Raw genomic sequence first — 24,100 nt, 5'->3', positions numbered from 1 at the left:
CTGCCCTCCACCTAAGTCTGATCGTGCCGATCAGACAAATCTCCCGATCCAACCGCTGCTAGCCTCTCCAAATGAACCACTCTTCTATTTCGTGGTTTATATGCGGTAGATGGTATCACTGATCCTCTTCACAACTTTGTACGGGCCTTCCCAACTGCACAAAAATTTGAATGGAAGACCTTTCCGCCAGTAAGGGTTGTATATCAGTACCAAATCTCCCTCCAAGAAACCTTCCGAATTATTGTTCTTGTTGTATCTGTGTTTCATCATGCTACTCATTATCCTGGACCGTTCCCTTACACTCACTACACATCCTTGTTCTTATACTGCATAATCCTTCTTTGCATATCGATCCTGATCTCACAGTCAACTAAGAAATCCACTCCCAATATGACTGCATCAACGATCTCTGCCACAACGAATTTGTGTAGAACCATGACTTCCCCAATTAAGATTTCACATACCACTTCTTCCTGGACTTGGTTATACTCGCCAGTAATCGTACGCAATCTTGCTCCAGGTAATGGCTTTACTCACCTGTTGACCAAATCAGATCGGATTAACGAATGAGATGCGCCCGTATCTACAGTCAGTACACACTCCTTGCCATCTACATTTCCTTTGACGGTAAGACTGCTCCATTTCCTTCCAATTTGCGAGATAGGTATCACAGGACATTCAATAGCTGGGGCATGTTTTCGAACTTTACATCTGACTCGTTCTTGCTTATCTCCTTCAGCCTTGCGTTTACGACCAACCAGGACCGGAGCTGTAATGACGTACAATGTGACCTGGGTTACCGCACTTGAAACACTTCATAACTCCGACATTTTTCTGCTGTGATCCCTTCAGTGCCCCCAAAATTGTGTCTACCCAATCTGGCCTTCCAACCTCCACACGGCGTGCTTTGAAAGCTTGTTTACTCTATAGTGAGGCAGTTTCCTCAGTCAATGCATGTGATACCGTTTCTGCAAATGTTGGCTTTGGGTTTGCGTATGTAGCTTTGTGTCGACATTCCGTATGCCATTTATAAAGCTCTGAATCTTTACCCTTTCAGTGTATTCCACGGGTGCGTCCGCATTTGCCAACTGAGCCAACCTTTCAACATCCGACGCAAATTCCTGCAAAGTCTCTTTCGCCTATTGGTAACGGTTTTGCATCTCAATTTGGTATATCTGTTTCCTGTGCTCGCTTCCGTAACATCTCCCGACAGCGGCCATCAATGCTTCATAACTGTTCCACTCGTACTCTGGAATAGTCTGTAAGATTTCAGCTGCAGGCCCTTTCAATGCCACGAACAGTGCACCAACTTTATCTTCCGCATTCCAGTTGGTCACTGCGGACGTCTTCTCAAACTGAAACTTGAATACCTGGAAAGGAACAGAGCCGTCAATAGATGAAGTTTTTACCTTCGGATTGCTCGCTGGAACAGCTGGGCGATTTAGTTATAACTGCTGCATAAGACCATTCAACGCTTCTATCTCGGCATCAATTTTGTTCTCGAGTTGTAAAATTTTTGCATCCTGCTCTTCCAGTTTCGCAAAGAGCTGCGATGATACCTGTTCCGAATTTGTGTCGACATTTCAGATATACGTCCCTCTTGCGCTTCCAGTTGAGATGACATATATGTCTTCTGTTCTTCCAACTGAGATGACATTTGCGACGACATTTCTGAAATGCGTGCCTCCTGTGACTCCAGGTTAGATGCCATTGTCGATGTTTGTGTACATATTGTAGCCAATGTCATGTTAAAATCTGTGCTCGGCACTGTATGCGGTGTTTCGTTTTTTTCTTCCATTTTTGTTGTTGTCTTGTCGCTAGCAGAATGAAAAACATACTCGTCAGCTTTGATTCAAATACCATAGCTACCCTTAGTCGTCTTTGTAGCTGGGATTTATTTCCAGTAGTAGCCAATCCACGGGGTTCCAACTCCTCCTTCAGTTGATGGATATTCAATCCACTCAAATTTGCCATGTCGAAGTTGTATTCGCAATCTTCGGAATTTATTCAACAATTCCTCTTCTGACACCAATTGTAACGAATTTAGTGAAATTCCGCTTATTTCCAACCTTCTGCTAACGTTCGTATCTCTAAATTGTTGAATAAATAACTCCAATATTCAATAATGCAAGATGGTCTTTATTAGGCTACTTTGAAAGTACTTCACAATAGCACTTAACTTCACAACTGATAGCGTGCTTAAATCAAACTGAACTACTCAGCTTTCGCTGCTTGGATACTCTCTGTTGTCTCGTCCACCCATTTCTCCTAAGGTCTACTAACTTCTCGAAATTCATGCTTGTTTACCATCCATATATGTACATGTATATTTGTTGTTTGTATCCATATGCGTGTGTTTATGTAAGCACTACTTCTGCTGATGATGGCATGCGTTTGTGAGTATCTCTCTGCTGCCTTGTATGCATGTGAGTAAATGATGATTGATTTGATGTACACAGTGGCAGCTTACTTTATTGTTGTTGTGCCTTTATTTACTTAGTATCAGATTAGTGCTATGAATCAATTAGTGATGCTAATATTCGTCACAGTATTATTGAAGCTCTCGTATTGCATTCGGAAATCGAATATGAAAATTGTTCCAAATTCAATTTAGCAAGTAAGCAATTTTGTATTAATGATTAGAATTAAGAATTTGACAGTAAACATATACAAGCTGGCGATAAGCCAAAATAAATTATTTTTGACTTTGGACTTAAACCAGGTGTTTGTCCTTATTCTCGAATAAAGTCGGGCATTTTAATGCTTGAATAAATGCGGCTGAAGAGCTAAGATAATACTCAATCTTATCCTTTCCTTTTTTTATTTTTTTTATTTTTTAATCCTTTCCTTTGGACAAGGTCCTTTAGAGGAGAGATAGGATAATACTCCATTCAATCCTTATCAATGGACTAGGTCTTTTACATGGCGATCCTGCAAACCGAATCTAGGAATGAAAGATTTTTCATGTCGAATTTTGGATTCCTTTGGTTTGTTCTTAATATGACGAATTCACTTTTGGGGAAGTTGTCAATAAGGCATACTTAATGAAGCTATGCAGTTGCTTCTTCGTTGGAGTAGGCTATAAGGTATTCGCTTGGAAAATTTTTTAAAAACGTTTAAATTTATTTTCATTCTAAACTAGCTTTATCCGGCGTACGTTGTAACGCCTGAGATCGAATGAATGTTGTGTAATTTTTTCTGTTTTGTTTGTTGGTAATTTAGTTTATTGTTCTGTAAATTGAATCGAATTATGTACGCATATTTGGTGAAATTTTCATTTAAACCATTTTATTGTTGTATCTTATTGTAATGTAAGTGGGTACACAATATTTTTGGTTTTTTCGTTCGGTGCAAAGATAAACAAATTTTTTGGCATTCCAACTCTAGAGCAAGCAACCTAAGCATGATTGATGGCCATGGGAAAAGCACGGACTCTGTAAATGTAATCCTGCAACAGTAAGCGATTGTCCTTCGTTGCATCGATTACATTCGGCATTAATTTCTTAGCGCAAAGTCTGGTTCCATTGCACAATTTTGGTGGGTCTAAATTTCGAAGAAGCATGATTGGTTGTTCTAAAACAATTTAGAAATTCAATTGGATAATTCACAATTTGATTTTCATCTGTAACTGTGTCGATAGATTTATATTTCATCACTTTACCAGGAATTTGGTTTTGAATGCGATCATTGATTTTGTTAACATGATCATTTTTGGGACCTAAGATTGCTCGTTCGCATAGCCAAAAAAAATTTCAATTTAAAATCTTAATTCTGAAATATGAAAAGCCTTCGTCTTGATCGAAGAAACCTACAGCCAAAATTTGGTGATGATTGAAGAGTGGGAAATACGTTTCCATAGGTAACACACAGATACACAGAATTTGATTTCGATATATATAGATGTAGATAGACTGAAGCTAACAAATTTTTTTAACGGCGGCAGATTACTAATGCTCCAAAAGGAATAGCAGCCAAACTCAACAATGCAGTCAAACTTTAGGTGTTAAAATAATCTAAGTTTGTACGGCAGCCATAGTTCTGAAAAACCTCATTTCTAGGGAAAGTGCCACGCCCCTTTTTTCCCAATTCCACATTTTACTTAGGACTTAACCTCATATATCTCCTTATCAATTTTCATTATCCTACCATTACTACATCCAGAGATCTACAGTATGATATATTCCATTTGTATGCCACACCCAGTTTTTCCTAATTCCACATTCTCTTGGTGGTGTTAGGGACTCACTTCATATAACTCCTTACTGAATTCCAATGTTCTGGCATGTATACATTCAGAGTTATGAGTACCAATGATTTGATTTGTATGGGAGGTGCCACGCCCCTTTTATATATATCGAAATTACTTTTAGCCTAAACATTATAGTTGACGGAAATTGAAGTGTCGGAAATATGTTTCCATACCGAACACACACATACACACACACACGTACAAAATTTGATTTTTATATATATAGATAAACACTGTCTAGGGGTACACGGGCCCACACAGGGGTACGAAAAATACCCCGTATTAAAGTGCCCCTAAATAGCTTCCATTTGGTACTCATATTGTACAAACACATCCCAGGATTACCTAGGTCCACAGAACGGGATAAGAAGTATCCTGTATCCGTCTCCTGGTTTTAAGCTACCTTTCCACCTATTTTCATCTAAACCGGTTCATCCGTTCTTGTGTTATAAATAGTTTAACTAATACCACTTTCTTTTATATACATATTATAGAGTGATCCTGGTCCACATCTTGGTCGATATCTCGCAAATTATGATGGATATTGAAAGGAAATGAACTCTACATTAAAACCCTCGTCCATACCTATCGTTTGATACACATATCGCATGACCGCATTTTAGGGTTACCCTGGTCCACATTTTGGTCGATATATCTAAAACGTTTCTAAATCTTTGGAATCTTTTTAGCCTCTAACCATGTCGAGCCACCACCAAATCTATGCTCAAAATTTCATCTCAATCGGTTCAGCCGTTCTGTTGTTGTTGTAGCAATGCTCGCCCCACCTAATAGTCGCTACCGATCACAAATTGTCATCAATATCCTCTACCGGGAGTCCAAGGAAACTTGCCATTTCAACAGGGGTGTACCACAAGGAAAGGGGTGTTAGAGGCGTTGGTTCCACATTACAATTAAAGAGATGGTTGGTGTCACGTGGGGAAACATTGCAAGCGCGGCATACATTTTGTATGTCGGGGTTGATTCTGGATAGGTAAAAGTTTAACCTGTTACAGTATCCAGAGCGAAGTTGAGCAAAAGTGACACGCGTTTCCCTGGGGAGTATGCGTTCCTCTTCCGCGAGTTTTGGATACTTTTCTTTAAGTACTGGATTCACCGGGCAATTCCCGGCATAAAGGTCCGACGCCTGTTTATGGCGTTCACCAAGGACCTGCTTGTGTTTTTTCGCTTCATACGGCTGGGTTCTCAGATGCCGTATTTCCTCAAAATGCTTACGGAGATGACTCCTTAAGCCCCTAGGCGGTGCTGGTTCATCAATCAGATGTCTGTTGGGATGCCCAGGTTTCTGGGTATTCAGCAGGAACTGTTTGGTCAGCATCTCATTTCTCTCCCTGATGGGGAGTATTCTCGCCTCATTATGCAGATGGTGTTCTGGGGACATAAGAAGACAGCCCGTGGCGATTCTGAGCGCAGTATTTTGGCACGCCTGTAGTTTCTTCCAGTGGGTAATTTTTAGGCTTGGCGACCATATGGGTGACGCGTAGCACGTAATCGGCTGGCTAATTGCTTTGTATGTAGTCATGAGCGTTTCTTTATCTTTTCCCCAGGTACTGCCAGCGAGGGATTTGAGGATTTTGTTACGGCTCTGAATTCTCGGAACAATTGCGGCTGCGTGCTCACCAAAATGTAGATCCTGATCAAACGTCACACCCAAGATTTTGGGGTGTAGGACAGTTGGTAGCGTAGTGCCATCGACGTGGATGTTCAAAATGGTCGACATTTGGGACGTCTATGTTGTAAATAAGGTCGCGGAAGATTTAGTCGGTGATAATGCCAGGTTTCTCGAGGCGAAAAAACTGGAGAGATCAGGGATGTAGCCGTTTATTTTATTGCATAGCGCATCGATCTTTGGGCCTGGGCCTGTGGCCATTATTGTGCAGTCATCGGCGTAGGAAACGATTGTGACTCCTTCCGGTGGTGAAGGTAGCTTAGATATGTAGAAAATAAACAAACGTGGGGATAGGACACCACCCTGTGGCACCCCTTGTTTAATTCTCCTTAGTTTTGATGTTTCGTTTCTAAATTGCACCGATGCCTGCCGACCACCCAGATAATTTGCGGTCCACCTTTTAAGACATGGGGGGGAAGGGTAGACCCTTCCAGGTCTTGTAGTAACGAGCCATGGTTGACCGTATCAAAAGCTTTTGATAGGTCTAACGCTACGAGTACTGTTCTATGGTGGGGGTATTGATTTAAACCGCAATTTATCTGGGTGCTAATGGCATTTAGCGCGGTGGTAGTGCTATGGAGTATGAAGCCATGCTGATGAGGGGCTAGCTGCAAATTTGCTTGAAAATAAGGGAGCAAAATGGCTTCAAGCGTCTTTGCCACTGGCGATAGGAGAGATATCGGACGATACGACTCACCTATGTTAGCTGGTTTCCCAGGCTTTAGTAGCGGGACCACCTTGGCCATTTTCCATTTCTCGGGTATGACAAAGGTGGAAAGAGACAGGTTGAAGACATGCGCTAAATATTTGAAACCCTCTTTCCCTAGGCTTTTAAGCATCGGCATGGCTATGGCGTCTGGGCCCACTGCTTTGGATGGTTTAGCGCGACCAATGGCGTCCTCAACCTCTTTAGCGGTGATGGTGATTGGTGACGCGCTGAATTTGCGATTATGTGCGTGTCTACTGGCTCTCCGTCTATCTTTGTCGACCGTAAGCAGTCGGTTCTATGTACCGGAGCGACTCGGGATTTTTCCCGACCAAGGACTGTCATTTCAGTGTGACCCCATTTAATTTGTTGCGTCCCTCCCACAAATTGTCATCCTCCCAGCAGCTCCTTGCAGCAGGACTGATCCATTATCTCTTACTCCGGGAAGGCATCGAATCCAATCCGGGTCCGTCTCCTGACCCCGGTCTTGAGAAATGGTTTTGCTGCATCTGCCGGAAAAGAATCATTTTAGGACGGTCATACTCTGTTCAGTGTGTCTCGTGCAAGGGATGGTTGCATCGGACAGGTTGTTCTGGGCTTGATCCCAAAACCCGACGTCCACGTAACTTTTATAAATCTTTTGTAGCTCCTTGCTGTTCACGCCCAAGGGCGTCCCTTAGTCTACGCCTAAGCGCCCCCCCCCACTACCTTCCAGCAGCCCCGCTGCTCAGCAAGCCACAACAAGTACCCGCTGCTGCTCGCGCCCCACGGCGCCAACCACTCAAACAGCTGATACCACTCATAACTGCTACCTTCGTAGTAGAGTTGGTAGCAATGCTGAGCATCAGCCCCTGCCCCCGTCTTTTCCCCTCTTTTCCGGCAGCAATCGTGTAGGTGCAGGGAAACAGACTCTTAATCCCTACCTCCGCTTGCACCGTCTGCCAGCACAGAATATATAGGTTTGCGACATCCGCCCAGTGCAGCTCCTGCCTTGGGTGGTGCCACTTTCCTAGATGTTCTGGTCTCCGCGACGGCAATCCCCCGACGGGTTTCATCGCGCCATGTTGCCAGGTCGCAAACCCAAATCATCCGGGTACCCCAATGCTTGCCCAAGGACGCCCAGTCCCAGGGCCACAACAGCAATTGCGTCCTGGCCTTCCACACCCCAGGCGTAGTCACCCGTCACTTACCCCCAGAGTGGCGGCGTCTCCCCTTATGCACTTCAGAATTCTGCAGTTAAACTGTAATGGACTAACTGGGAAGATTACGGAGATAGTCGATTTCATGAAGCGGCACAACATCCGCATTGCTGCGATTCAAGAGACTAAACTCACAGCAAGATCTGCATTGCAGACCTGCTCTGGGCATAATGTCCACAGGAAAGACCGCGAGAGCGGAAATGGAGGCGGCCTCGCGTTTATCATACACCACTCTGTGCAATATTATATATTTGATCCTGGCATCGACCGCAGGGACAATGTCTTAGAACGTCAAGGCCTATCTGTCCGGTCAGGCGATGCAAACCTAGAAATCATCAACATCTACATCCCTCCTGCCACCTGTTGCCCCAGTGGATACCGCCCTAATATCAGGGCCTTACTCACTGGCAACAATCGCATTATCTTAGGCGATTTTAATGCCCATCATGATCTATGGCATTCAAACTTGCGGGCGGACAGTAGGGGTGAGATGTTGGCGGATCAAATAGAAGAAACGACGTTCTGCACAATAAACGGAGACGCCCCCACACGTAAGGTAGGAAGCTGTCACAGCTCGCCATATATCTCAATCGTGAGCGCAGAACTCGTAAACTGCGTCAACTGGCAGCCGATGGTAACATTGGCATCCGACCACCTGCCCATACTTATTTCGCTCGAGCGTACCGCCGACTTCATCGTCACCGAAAAACGCACTTTCATAAACTTCAAAAAAGGAAAGTGGGAAGAATATAAATCTCTTACAGACAACCGCATTGCTGCCCTCCCTATCCCGACTGATCCCGCCAAGGGGAGCGTGCCTTCCGTAAGGTCATTGAATCCGCCTCGGCACGTTTCATTCTCGCCGGGAGAATTCCCGAAATCCGGCCCCACTTCCCGGCGGAGGCCGCGAACTTAGCGAGAGAACGTGACCTTATAAGACAGCTTGATCCAGGCGACCCCCAAATAAGGGATATAAACCAACGCATCAGATTGCTTGTGGACGAACACAAGCGGGCGAAATGGGAGGAGCACCTAAGAGGTAGTAACCTCTCTGCCGGTGTGGGTAAACTTTGGTCCACCGTAAAGTCCCTATCGAATCCGACTTAGCACAAACACAAAGTTTCCATCGCCTTTGGCGACAAAGTGCTATCGGATGCGAAACAATATATAAAGTTCAGCCGTTCTCGAGCTTTGCGGTCCAGAAAAAAGAGCTTCCAAAATATATATTAAATTTTTCTAAAAAAAAAGTCATAACTCAAGAATGGCTAAACCGATTTGGGATTTCAAAAACAACTAACCATCATCTCTCCTTCCTGTATCTTTCCTAAAAATTTCATGGCAATCAGTCGAGCCGTTCTCGAGTTATGGAGTGACAATCAAAATGTACACTTCTTTTTATATATATAGATGAGCGCTGAAAAGCTATAGGAGGGAATTTCGCTTGATGAGGAAGACGTTAGGGATTTACCATCAGAAGAGGCAATAAAACCGATTGATAAAACACTAGCAAATGCAGCAACAATGTCGACCTTTGCTTTGGTAACAGCTACTAAGGTCATCCCAACCTTCAGGGGAAGCTTTAAAGAACTCCACAGTTTCTTAGGGCTGATTGAGTTCTACCATGACAGCCTTGCGGATCAAGCTCAAAAGGCGATCCTCATCAAATTCGTACTAGTCACAAAACAAGTAAAAAATAAAATTTCGACGGAAGTAAACCTCACAACTTGGGAACGCTGAAAACAACACTTAACGATGCATTCCGATCATACAAGACCGCCTCTGGCTTGCATGCAGAAATCACTAGAACTCTAAGGGTTCTCAGACAATCCTCACCTTTGATTCCCGCATACAGAATTTAATAGCTTCCTTGCATGAAATACAAATATCTGAGCAAAGGAGTGAACACAGGGAAATAATCGTTAGATTAAACGACCAAATTGGTCTAACAGCTTTCAAAAGCAGTTTGGCAGAGCCGCATAAGACAATAGTAGCAGCGGCGAGACCAAAAAAGCTGATAGAAGCAATCCATATCGCAGGTGAAATAACCCCTAGCTCGACTAATAAGAACATGTTCAAACCAAAGCAGAAGGCCAAACACCAACAACCAAAACAGACTTTGGGCAAGGAAAACTCATATATCCCGAACCGTCAGGACTCGGGGCCACAAAACCAAAGACCATAGGATTCCTGGGAGAAGGAACCACCACAAACTTCATAAAAGCAAGGATAAATGCGAAGATAGTAGCACTGCTGGTTGATTCGGGAGCTGATATCTCGGCGATAAAAGAGAAAGTTGTTCCAAGGAGTCTGGGTAAGTCTCCTTTGAGGCCACGGACAACAGTGTCTAGGGCTTTATCCCTATAAGTGCGGGTTAGTGGGCTTCTGTGCCGACTTCCATGCAGCCTAGTTTGTTTAATATTAAGGACAAATGAGAGTATACCCGTTGGTAAAACTCTTGGATCGTAAGGTTACCCTGTACGGGTGAAGTCATTTGGTACTCGAGGGTACCAAGGTCGCGCTGGTCCTCGTAATGGAGTGTTAGGCATTTTGATATGGCCTGCCAGTCTAATGGAGTGTTGTACGACTCCAGGGCGACATCGGCGTTGCCCACAATTTTGTTCCGTATGACGTTCAGCCCAATTCTATACCAAAATTCCGTGTGAGTTTTTTCCCTTCTCCCATTCCTCGTATTCTAAATAAAAATTCCTTGGGAGTTTTTTCACTTCTCCCTTTCCTCCTATTCTGAACAATGTTCGAAAAAGCGGAAACCGGTTATGGGACAAAAGTAGGTATTATGAATGTGAGGAAGAGGGAGATTTCTCTGCCATTTCATAGGAGTTTTTTCACTTGTTAAATTAAAGGGAATGCATCAAAATAAAGGAAATTGGTTCTTTTAAGAAAGAACACTTATTTGTCCAAATTTGTGCTAAAATATGTATTTATGTACATTCTTCCACAATATTCTCACTGTTAATACAACAACTATAACCACAATATTCTTTATTTTAAGTCGAAAAGTATATCATAAGCAACGGTAGAGCTCTTGATATACATATTTGATGCAGCCATCCAGAAATTGGGCAAGGATTTTTTTATAAGGCTTAAGTAGATTTTGGCATATGACGAAGGACGAATTCAACTCAACTTGGCCGCCAGAAAATTGCTTTGCTGAATGAAAGCAAGCAACTCCGGCCGATTTGTGTTATGCGGCCGTCTTCTTCTTATGTTCCGCTGTTGATGTTGATGTGGCACCAATTCATTACTCATTTCAGTGAATACCACAAGAAATGCAATAAATACTGATATTTTATTTCTTAATTTCCAACAAATTTGCAACAATAATTAAACTTTTCAATTTTTTAAACAAAATAAGAAATGTGCAACGAAATTTCAATTGACAAAACAGCTGACTTCGAAAATTCGAAATTCCTATTCCCCAATTATTGTTCTCCCTAGGAGAACAGAATTGGAGGAATTTTTCCGCGGGAATAAAAAAATCCGCGAGAACAAAATAAGAATTGGTCTGATTAAGTATCCCATAGTATTTGGGACTTCCTCTTTGGGGCTCGTATATTTGGAGGATTTGGTCCACACTTTTCCTCCAAGATGTGAATTCTCCTGGGTTTCCAGAGAATTCCCAAAGACATCTTACGACATCCGAAATTTTGTCAAGTTCGGAAACATTACGGTTAAATTTGTATCGATACGGACATTACGTAAAGTTCGAAAATTTCGCGTTGGGGTTTAGGGCGGCTTGAACTAGGTTCCGTCCCTCAGTTTTCAGGATATTTCTTACTAGTCCTGAGATAATATTTGTAAGTTCTTCTATTGAAAACGTATTGGGGTTACGAGGAGCTTGCTGACCAGAAGGTGCAGGTGGTGCGCTCAGTATTGGTGGACGAATCAGGTTGTTTGGATTCATTTCGACTGCTAAAATTATTTGTTATAATTAATTTCTTTTATTAATAGTAAAATTCAATGAACCGAACCAATTGAAAGTCTAATGTATAAAAAAAAAATTTAGTTATTTAAATTTTGGGTAATTGATTCACTTTTATCTTAAAAATTTTCTCAGTGTTATCACTAATTATGCACAAAGGGTTAATTCATCACTCTTTTACTTTACTTTTTATCAATGTAGCTCTCAATGGAGGCTTGTTATTATTCCTAAAATTTTAATTCTAAGGCGAATCCTTTTTTCGCAGATTTATATTCAATTTCGCTTTGCAATTTTCTCGTTTTTCTAATAAAATTTCTCAAATAAATTTTCCTTCTACTTTAACTTCAACCACTTTTTTTTTCAACTTCACTTTTCAAACAATTTCCTTAGTTATCTACTATTCATTTACTTTTAAGATTTAAAAATTTTTATTTCACAAATTTATTTCACTATCGTATTTCTAGACTTAAGTTACATTGCTCGCTTCTCCATTTTTTTGGGGAAGGTTCTTCGCGTACCGGCTGACGACTGGACGTCTCCTTTTTGTCCTTGGTCGGTCTACTGCGGGCCGATTTACGCTGCTCCTATTCGCTGGCCTCGGTTGCTGCTTTCGCTGCTTCTTTCGTTTTTTTCTCTTCTTTACGTATTCCACTTGAATATTGCACGCTTATTTAATCGCGCGATTTTACTCGTTTTTTTCAGTGTTTTTCGGAACGGAATCTAAAGGATATTAACTACTACTTTTTGCAACCCGCGAACAACCGTAGGCCCCACGTTGGGCGCCAGTTAAGGAATCTTTTATTAAGAATTCCAAAAAATATATTTTTAAGGTCTTTACGACCTTTATTGAGTCACATCAAAAGTAGAACTAACTTTACAAAAATTATTAACTTACAACTAAACTTAATTAATTGGCCGACTCCGCTGGCGTCGCCGCTGCTTTTTGCTATTCCCTGAATTAGCATATTTAAATTACTATACCCCGACTTTAGTTGCGCGTGTTGGGCTTCCTGTCTAAATGAATTGGAGCTTTAATTTGCTGACATCGCGTCTGGCAATTTTGTGGGAAAGCATTGAACTTCCGCTCTAAATAAATTTAAGCTAATTTTGCTGACATTGCCTCTTGAGCTTTTATGTGAAATATTGTGCAACAAGAGTTGCATATCCACTTTACTTGCATTTATTATTGCTTATTAATCATTTATTGTTGTAGCAATTGTTAACATATGCCATGTTAACATGTATGTAACTTTTAGCTGCGAAACTAACAGCCCTATTGTGTGCCCTTGACAAATTGTCAATAAGTTCACAAGTAATCAAGATTTGTATCAAGCTGACAAATATTTCTATTTTGTGCAAAACTTGACAACTCTAAAAAAGCTCTACGACTTGTGCTTTTCACCATATTGTCGTGAACTAAATAAAGTAAACAGAAATCAGCTGTTTAGTGCAACAATCGCGAAATAGAAAAAACGTAAGAACTAAATATTGTTCATTATTTTTTGTAACAATTATTTTAAAATCATTGTTTTTTCAAGGAAATCAAAAGTGGAACGTGCTACGCATGAGCAATTGGAGCGATATGTCTCATTTTACGCTTCTAACCCCGAAATGGGAATAGGAAAAAATAATCCTCTGGGTTTTTGGGGGTCATTTCGGCATGGCTTTGAGGACTCCCTCGGTGATATTTGGAGGTCATTCCGGGATGTTTTTGGGGACTCCCTCGGGGTCATTTGGGGGTCATTCCGGGATTTTTTTGGGGACTCTCTCTGGGTAATTTGTGGGTCTTCCGGGATGATATTGGGGACTCTCTCGGGGTCCTCCCGGGGTTCTTTAGGGGTCTTTCCGGGATGGTTTTGGGGACTCCATCGGGTCCTCCCGGGGTCATTTCGGGTCGTTCCGGGATGATTTTGGGGACTCCCTCGGGGTCATTTGGACATACCGGGATGGTTTTGGGGACTCCCTAGGGGTCCTCCCGGGGTCATTTGGGTGTCATTCCGGGATCTTTTTGGGGACTCCCTCGGGGTAATTTGGGCGTCTTCTGGGATGATTTTGGGGACTCCATCGGGTCCTCCCGGGGTCATTTGGGGGTCGTTCCGGGATGTTTATAGAGACTCCCTCGGGGTCATTTGGGGACAAAACCATCCCGGAATGTCTCCCAAATGACCCCGAAGTTGTCCCTATAAACATCCCATAACGACCCCCAAATGACCCCGGGAGGACCCGATGGAGTCCCTAAAACCATCCCGGAAAGATCCAGAGGGAGTCCCCATAAACATCTCGGACGACCCCTAAATGACACCGGGAGGACCCCGATGGAGTCCACAAAATCACCCCGCAAGACCCCCAACTTACCACGAGAGAGTCCCCAAAAAGATCCCGGAATGACCCCCAAATGACTCCGAGGGAGTCTCAAAAACCATCCCGAAATTACCCCCAAAAACCCCAGGAGGATCTTCCCACAATAATTGCAAAAGTAATAAATCTTCCATTTTCACTCGATCGCACAATAACATAATTCTAATTTAAATTTATCCGTATAAATTAAATTATCAAGACCGTTTGACTTATTGACAATTTGTCAACGAAAAAGCTTTTAATTTTTTACATAGAATAGCAATTACATGATAAATTGTCAAACTTGACAAATAAGCAAGATGGTAAATTTGTCAAGTGCACAGAATAGGGCTGTAAATTAAGCTATTTTATTTTCTTTATAAATTTGTAACTATGCCCTGAAGAAGACCACAATAAATGGTCGAAACTTCGGCAATTAAATAATAAAGGCGCTTTTCCAATTATTTTGACTGAAAACCCGAATATGGAAATTTATAAGTTAATTATTTAGGTATAACATTTCTAGGATGTCTATGTCTTTCACCAACCAAACGTTGTGGAAATAGTTTTACTTGATTGCAATGAAATAAAATGTATAGCCAGTTAGGTTTTAGTAAGGAACGGTTAAAAAAATTGCGTTATGGCAAACTCAGTAAATCGTAAATAAAACTAAACAATTATGTAATATAATTTTTATATACGCTTGGTTTTTCCCAAAACGTTTAAACTTCATACCAGAGCTTAGATTCAGAAAGTGTGAGTTTTGAATTCCCATTTTCTAAATCTAGCCCGAGGCCTCTGATTAAAAATCAAGCGTCTTGAATGTTTCAACTGTGCAATAACGGAACCAGATTATATGTAATTAGGTACAAGAAACAGGTTAACAGCGTTGTTATTGAACTTTAAGGGGTTCTGCAAGCAGCTACGGGAATAATTTTACACAAAACACTTCTTCCGAAATCAAATCTCTTTTGCATTTCCTTCAAAAGCTGAATATAAAAATACTTTTTTTAATAATAATTTTGGAAAAGTATTTCTGTCTTACTTGCAGTAAAAGTATTTCTTGTGCCAGCACACTTAGTTTTCAGGTATCTTGCGTGGATTTACACCACAAAAGTCCTGGAATTCCTTGAGCTGGGTGAGAAAGATTTAAATATCAACGTTCCAAATGAGAAATAACGCTTTCAAAATTTTTGTATAGAACTTTATTGTCAAAAATTATAAAGGTGTTACTTAGGAATCACCTCGGTGCTACTTTTGTCGAAGGGAGCTTCGATATACACAAATTAAACAAAATCGGGGATAGGAGACCACCCTGTGGCACCCCTTTGCATCGATGCCTGCCGACCAGACAGATAATTTGTGGTGCACCTTCTAGTCGAGAAAACAAGTAAAAACTCTAGAAGTTTATAGGTATAAGTAAAAAACAAATCCGAATTTGGAAAAACTATGAAAGTTGTATTTTTGTTTTATCGTTGTGAACTATGCATATTAACCTCAGAAAATGACTCAGAAATCACCTAAAATATATTTGCGGCACAAATTTTAACTTCATTCCTAAAACACATTTTTTACTTCAGTAAATTTGCAATACATCTTAAAATATTTGAAAAGTAGCGTTGCCAAATGTCCGGTATTGGCCGGGATATCCCGTATTTTTCATAAAATTTAAAGTGTCCCGCCGGGAAATGCTATGTCCCGGCATTTTCACAATATCAAAATTAATAAAATATAGTCTGCTACGAAACATGGCCATATTTGCGGATTCGATTGTATTCAGCTCATTAGCATATTGCATGCAACTCTTTAAAGAAGAAAAATTCATCCCTACTGTGGTTCTGAATATAGTCAATTTTTGACATATCGCACACCTAAATATTCATTTTGCATGGGGAAGTGTTGTGTTTTAAAATAACGTTAGCAAAATGAATCCATAGAATATTGAATTCGCATTAAACACAGTAAACGTATTAATTATTAGCCTCTTTCATAAAAATATTTGTTATAAATAAATGAGTTTAAAAAGTTTAATGAGTTAATCGGAGATTGCCCGTATTGCTTTAAATGTATGAAAACATTTATTTCAAGCAATTTTTAATTTTATAATTTATTTAATAATTTGGGACAAATTTAAACAACGTGACATCAGGACGGACAAGGCGACAGCTGTTTCGATTATAGCTTGTAAATCTCTTCAAAGCCTTTTCTCGCGGGAGTGGGATTCCAACCCGCACTCCTACGATAGTGGAAATGGTTACAAACGCATTCAGCTACGTCATGCCTTATTGTTTTAAAGTTTTTCCCAACTGCCTTCTTTTACATATAGTAATTTTCTACACATCACATACTTCGTATGTAATTATGTGTTGAAGTTATGCATGTTTGTACGGCGGTTTCAGAGTAGCTTGGTATTGTTGCTGTTTTTGTTCTGTTTATAGAATTACAACGAATTAACCAAATGTTGTCTGTTTGTATGAGTTCATCGGGGATTGCCCGTATTGCTTTAAATGTATGAAAACATTTATTTCAAGCAATTTTTAATTTTATAATTTATTTAATAATTTGGGAAAAATTTAAACAACGCGAGAAAAGGCTTTGAAGAGATTTACAAGGTATAATCGAAACAGCTGTCGCCTTGTCCGTCCTGATGACACGTTGTTTAAATTTTTCCCAAATTATTAAATGAATTAAAAAGTTTAATTCTATCTAAAAATTATTTCGCCGAAATGAGCGACCCATACAAATATATATTTCTTATATTCTTATTTTTCAAATGTCCCGGAAAATTTTTAAAAATCCCGGGAATTTGGCTCAAATTTTAGGTTTTTCCCGGGAACCCAAAATAAAGATCTGGCAACCCTATTGAAAAGCGTCGCCTGCAAATCCAAGTAAAGCAATTAGTTGAATAAAAAATATTAATCGGTGCTAATTTTTCTAGCTATATTTACTTATTGTATGCGCATATCCAAGACATATTTTATTTTTTTATACATTTCTTTTACAAGTGGTGTTTATTTTAATATTTAATCGAAATACATAATTTTAAAGAACAAACCCATTACATACATAAATGTGTTATCGATGCTTAGTATTTGTGGTTGATTATTGTTTTTGGTTTGAATGCAATAAGATAGTTCATGATTTGGTGCAAATGGTTTATCATTGCATTTACAAATTTCATATTTCTTCATAAAGAAATGTGAAACAAAGATTTATGTAGTACATTTTGGCGGTACACCAATAAATTTGTCGGATACTTGGTTTATTTTTCATTGCTAATAAGTACATCAGACGAACTGTGCATATTTCACATAAATCGTGCTAGTCTTTTATGGGACCAGCGAATCTATAGCATAGATTTCTTTTACTAAATGCACGCAACTCTGAACTACTTTAAAAAGCTTTGTACACCGTTATACAAAAAGTAAATATAAAATAAAAATGAATACTTAATTGCGTTTTTTTTTTTCATTTACAGATTTGTGATCTTAATATTATGATATAAGGATATTGGCAAAATTTTGCAATAATGTAGGCTGCTATGTGTTTTCAGTGGCAGTTTAAACTACTCGGGTATTGCAGTTTAGACTCTGGTTTAGGTAGTCATTTTTAAAACCTTTAAATCTTCCAAAAACTTAGCCTCCATGGAAATTTTATTGAGCTGATTTAACTCAAGAGTTTCCCCTTGTTCTTGACGCACCTTAAGTTTTTTGATATCCGATAGTTTTTTAGCTACATGGCGAATTTTCTTTTCCTTTTCGGGATTACCACATTTTTTTGATTGTTGTTTTTGACGCTGAGTATTGTCACTTAAAACCCTTACGGTATTTCCTTCTCTATCTGAAGCTTGATTTGTCTTTCGGCTTTGCTGCTGAGGCTGATCAAAATTTGATGTTGCAGCATTTTTCCCATCACACTCGACGGGTTCCTTCCTATTATTTTGCGTATTGGGTTTTGCAACGCTTGCCTTTTTGTTGACATGAAATCCTTGAATAAAAACATAAAGAAAAACATCAGTCCTCGTTGAAAAATATGTTTTAAATATATGTATTTGCAGGGTGCTTACGTTACTTAATTTAAGTTTATAAATTTATTGTGATGTTTAACGAGTTTGAGGCCGAAAAATAAAACTATATATTTAATTACGAGTATGTATTAACTTTTTTAATGTGATCTTTCGACTTCTCTCTGAACTCATCCTCTGGACAGGTAAGCAAAACAAAATACAAACACCAATTATGTATAAAATATAGTTTAAAAATATATAAACATAAACAGATATACATATATATAAAAAATATCTTTAAAATAGTCATAAAAGGTCATAGTAGACAATATCTATTCGGGAACTAACCTTTTATCTATGCTATTTTACTTCCGAAATACCTTTATATGCAATTGGAGAAAATTAAAATATTTTGAAATAGGCGCTGCCAGTCCCAGTGATTCAGGACCATTATTTAATAGAATATCATTAAAAGAACGCGAAAGAACATAAAAGCCAAAATTATTGCTAAAAATAACTTAACATCGATGTTTTTTAACTCTTAAAACGTCACTGTACGAACAATTGTGTAAGAAAATATTACAATACTTAACATTGGGCGTAACTACTACAAATTGTTTGAAAACCAATTTTCAGGATTTCAGCCCCACCCTAACATACTTTTTATTTTTTTTTTTTTTTGCCAGTTCCTCTATATTAGGAAATATTTCTTGCGTAGCAGATTACATTCCTGAAATTTACATCCTATATTTGACTTCTTAGCCGACACGTATAAAGTTTCATCAATGAAAAAAATGATTCACATACATATGTAAGTATATTGAGTTAAACATTGATATCACTTCTGCAGAAAACTGTCGCAAATTAGGATATTTTTGACCGCAAGTTCCTTGGGAGAACTTAAAAATGCAAGCCGAATGTTTATAATTAGCTTTCATTTGGGTATCACATTATAGATTCAAAGAATCGAAAGAAAAAGGCGCAGCGAATAAATCATGCCTTGATTTTCTATTTCTAGGGATTCGAGTTCCTCGACATACTTTGTTACATTTACGTCTTGAGTTTCAGTGAGTGTTTTTAGGCACGGAAAAAAATCAAAGTTTTTTTTTTATTTAACTGTCTTTTCAATAATATACATACATATTTTTTTCTTGAATGCCTCAATTTCATCACTCATATGATAAAATTGGGTTTTTTCGTCCCATAAGGGAAGAACTTAATGCGTTCAAATGTGGCGTTACATCTGTCATAGAAGCTAAATCGGCCGTCCATTCCGGATCCACGAGCTCTTCTCGTTTCCTTTCTCTACCTATAAAACCAATTATATAGTCAAAATATGGATTGGTTAACTTTCTAGAAAATTTTGTACTAACCAAAAACACAAACGCATACATATTTTCGGAACTCAAAGAAAAGATTTACACCACGACTTAACGAGCGAATCTCACTATAATATGGAATATCCGAATGATTGCTATCAGCAAATTCCTAAAAGTCGCTGAACTGGCGATGGATCAAGCCATGAGTGCGTAAAAAGTTTACACACCTTACAACGACGTTCATAGAATTTTTTAAACAAAATGATTTCGAACAAAGCGCCTCTTGATGTATAAGGCAATGAAATTATTGGCTATATTATCACTATCAAGCTTTTGTCGAATCCACGCAATTAGGCCTCACTTTGGCGCGGTCATTTTGTGTCATCTGTGGCAACACAAACTACCTTTCGCCATGACGCACCCATATGATCCGCACATTCGGTAACACATTGGAAGAATCTTCACCTTTAGCTTATGTTTAACACATCAATACATCAATTTTCCGAATAAAAAGTGCTGGTTGTTCTATGTCAGATATGTCTGTACTCTCGTCAATTGCGAATCAAATTGCTAGGAATAGATAGATAGATATGTTGTGAGGTTAAGCACTGTGACGTATTGGTCTATTGTACCCTCATTCTCTTCACAACACCTCGTCCAAACCGAGTTCTCTGAGAAAATCCAGAATGGTTCTCGGGTTCAAAGAGTGTATGTGACTACTTTATAATTTTGGCGATCCTATGATCCTAAGTCTTCCTCTCGCGACTACATCGCATTCCATCAGAATGTGTTCTGCAGTCTCATCTTCGCGATCACAGAACCGACAGAGGCTACTAGAGAATTACCTAGTTTGTGCATGTGGCTTTTTAGCCTGCAGTGACCTGTGAGTATGCCTGTTAAAATTCTCAGGCTGCTTTTTGCTTTTGACACTTTGTCACACTCGAAAATGATTAAAGCACTTGAAAATGCGGGAATTAGAGGGAACCTGCAGAAATTGTTCGACAGCTATCTAGAACTAAGGCAATATAGAGTCAAAATAGATAGAGAATATAGCACAGAGAAATATGTATCCAACGGAGTCCCGCAAGGATCAAAACTAGGCCCGCTCTTGTACATAATATATGCCAATAGTATGATAAAGTGTTTGAAAAACTGCGAAGTATACGCATATGCGGATGATACGGCGGTCCTAGTTCCACACACTGCCATTGAGATAATGCAAAGGAAGCTCAATCAAATAGCTAAGTGGTCACATGACAACGGTTTGTCAATCAATGCCCTTAAGATAAAAGAAATGCATATCAGACCCCTACACATCAAGTCTGCTACAATCAACCTCAAGTTTCATGGCTATGAGTGTTTACACGAACAACATAAAAATTGCCAGTGCGTAACAATAATAGAATCCGTAGATTCATACAAATACCTTGGAGTAGTCCTATCTGCAGAAAAAATTACGAAGCGTATCTTATTTTTTAAAGCATCTGATGTCCTTCGAAGCGTATATCCTGGTGTAACAGAATCGTACATCAGACATGGTATCACAGCATGGGGCACGTCGATAGGTTGTAGAAAACTTCAAGAAAGTAGGTACAACTTAAAAATCCCTGCAAAAAAAAATAAATATATACGAAGAGCATATATCGCTTAACAAAGAGCTACAACTCTTAGACGTTAAATCTATAATTAAGTTAGCAGTCTTACACGAATTTTATGACAGAACAGACTATAAAATCACAATTTCTCATTCCCACGCCACACGAATTCGTTCATAAAATGGGCCAAGAGTGCCAAAATATCTAAACAACTACTCTAAAAATTCGCTCGCAGTTATTTTACCTAAACGAACTGCCACTCCATCTATTTAGCTTGCCAAACGCATCTAACAGAAAAATCATTTAAAAAGCTTATTGTAGGAATCATCAAATCCCATAATTTAACAGTCCCGTTATCGCTTAGTTTTTAAGATATTTGGATACAATGAATTAAGCTATCACTTTAAACAGGATAATATGTAATAATTAATCGATCTACCCGCAGACAAGCTCATCAGCTTCACGGGTTATGAACTTATGATACTTGTCAACCTCTAAGTCTTTGAATAATAAATGAATGAATAATGCTTTAATCATGGCTTTATATCGCTTTGAGTTGTAGCCTCCTATTAGTGCCTTTGCTTTCCGAAGTCCTGGACTTTCGCGCCAGTGTTGTTCTCTGAGGCACGCCTCTTTTTGCCTGACCTCTTCCCTTATGGTGTGTGACCCTATCGGCATGATGGGCTCAGGTCCTATTGGGTTTCCGGCCGCTGCCAACCTGGCAACCACTCAAGGACTGTTGATGATTTAATCTCAACCCATGATAGTGCCTTGAGCGCGGCCTGACTGTTGTTATTGTTGTAGCGATGAGGACACTCCCAGAAGAGAAGGGAGTGTTATCGATGTCGATGGTCCTTTGCAGATCCGGTACGTTCCGGTATCAAGCCCGACCATCTCGGGAACGATTTGTTATGACCACATGCGACCTTCTAGACCAGACCGCCCTCCCTACCCCTAGATCCATGAGGAGTTCGGGGTCGCCAGAGCCTCGGCTGTTAATGAAACAAAATTCGCCAAGGATAGATGAGGTTGACAATTGGGTTTGGAGAAGCTATATATTGCGTTGGGAACCTGAAAGGGTATTTTCGTCGCCTCTTACGACAGGCATACCTACCGCGGATATATTCTAACAATCTGGGGGGTCACCTGACTGTTGCTGAGTATAGCGATTCTCTCATTTGTATATCCCCGCTGTAAATTAATCTCTGCACACCGGCTTATGGCGAAAACTTTGGCTTGTAAGATGCTCGATTTTTTTCCGAGTGGTAGGCACATTGTGGTTCGGGGGCCGAAGATCCCCGCTCCGGTGTCTTCCAGCCATCGGTGTACCATATTATAGTGTGTTCCTGATAAAGCGCTTCAATTCGGGAGGTGTTCCCCGTACACTTGTTCCCCAGCTCTATTTTGAAGCGCTTCTCAAACTTAATTGGCTTCCTCGTGTCATCCCTTGGAAGTTGTATGAGTGGAATCTGCTCCTTCAGGTTTTCCATGTTCCGTGACTACGTCGCTTTGCCTCTTCCACATCCCTATTAACCTATGTTTACTAAAGTACTCCTGGCTGCTTGCGCAATTATTATGTGTAGAGGCGTTAATTCAAGCAGTATCTCTATTTCCGCCGTCGGGCATGCTCGCATGGCTCTCGTAATTCAGACACATGCCAATCGTTGAAGGTTAGTGAGAGATTTTTGTACGGTCGCCACAGTTTTCCTTGATGCCCACGGGTTAATACTTAACCCTAACTCAGTACACCATTCTTCTGTTAACCTCAATGCCCTTTGCATTATGTCACAAAGGTTGCTCTCAAATCTGCCTCCTAAAATTATAACAATATCGTCCGCATACCCCTGACATCGAATTCCGTTCCCTGAGCGCCTCTGTTGAAGTTCATCTACTACCAGCCTCCACAGCAGGGGTGACAGGTCCTTTGTAGCCACCTTTGGTATAAAGACCACTTTCGCTCTTCCCCACACCGTCGGGATGTATGCCAGTGCGAGGCTATCTCTCATAATCCTGGCCAGGTGTGGGATCAATTCCTCTCCCTGCTGCAGAAAGGCTGGATGTATGCCATTCACTACCGGAGGTTTGTAGCTCTCGAAAGACCTTACTGCATTAACAGCGTCGTCGTTGAGAAGACATTTGGCGAGGTTTCATTCTGTGGGAGTCGGTAATACCTCTCTGTGGGTGTCGCTCATACCTCTCGAATCTCCTCCGTCGAGGTAGCCGAGGATGCGCCCGGGAAATACGCTGCAAGCAGGGCATGTGCTCTTTCTCCTCTGTCCTTGAGTAGTTTCCATCGGGGAGTTTCATCGACAATGGTGTCTCCCTTTGGTCCCTGGCTAGGGCTTTGTGAAGCCTTGCTGCCTCTGGAACTGCCGTGTTACCCTCGCAAAATTTCCTGAAGCTCTCTTTTTTAGCTTTTCTAATATCTTTGTAATATGTTGTTAGATTTGCTGCGTACTGCTCCCAGTTTCACGAGCGTCTCGCGTGGTTGAAGAGTTTGCGCACGGTTTTCCTCATTTCCGAGAGTTTCCTTGACCACCAGGGGGGTTTCTTCCCGGGGCCCTTTGATTCACAGCAGCTAGAGTTATGCGCTTCAATAATCACCCGGTTGAAGTTATTAACTCTGGTCTCTGATCCATATAACTTGTTCCTCTGTTCCTAAAAACTATAATAGAAAGATTTTCCTGTACTATATATCTGAACATGTCCCAGTTTGTGTTCCTTTGGCGGTCCTTCTAGAGGGATAGCCACGATAACAAACTGGAAAATAAGAGGAGCCGAATTGGAGGGTTCCGAGGAAACCACCCCATCCAGAGACCAGCTCATCAGCCAGATCGTTTCCCAGGGTTATATCCAGGACTTCCTCTCTAGACTTAGTGATGAAGGTTGGTGAATTCCCAACGTTGTATATACATACTTAGGTCATTACTAATAATATTTTCAAGAACGGACTCACCCTTGAATTGGTGTCTATACTATACCATAACTCGTGGTGCGCATTGACGTCGCATCCTATGATTAATGGTAATTTTGACCGTCTGCAACATTCTATCAGTTTCTTC

The 24,100-nt window shown here is 40.3% G+C and overlaps 1 protein-coding gene across 2 annotated transcripts in view; it reads right to left on the bottom strand.

Moving 5' to 3' along the window:
• eIF2A (eukaryotic translation initiation factor 2A) overlaps positions 1-24,100 on the bottom strand; it is a 308,681-nt gene that overhangs the window by 58,332 nt on the left and 226,249 nt on the right. The window contains exon 6 of one of the 2 annotated variants that reach the window (XM_067791559.1): positions 17,038-18,105. The exons of the other annotated variant lie outside the window; for it this stretch is intronic. Within the exon in view, the coding sequence (XP_067647660.1) occupies positions 17,714-18,105 (392 nt within the window). The 3' untranslated portion in view covers positions 17,038-17,713. Of the gene's footprint in view, positions 1-17,037; positions 18,106-24,100 lie in introns of those variants that run through there. 2 annotated transcript variants of the gene reach the window in all.

Source organism: Eurosta solidaginis, chromosome 5 (assembly GCF_040869045.1).
Source record: "Eurosta solidaginis isolate ZX-2024a chromosome 5, ASM4086904v1, whole genome shotgun sequence".
Classification (NCBI taxonomy): domain Eukaryota; kingdom Metazoa; phylum Arthropoda; class Insecta; order Diptera; family Tephritidae; genus Eurosta; species Eurosta solidaginis.
Note: the sequence above shows the minus strand (reverse complement) of the source record. Positions and strands in the feature narration are given on the sequence as shown.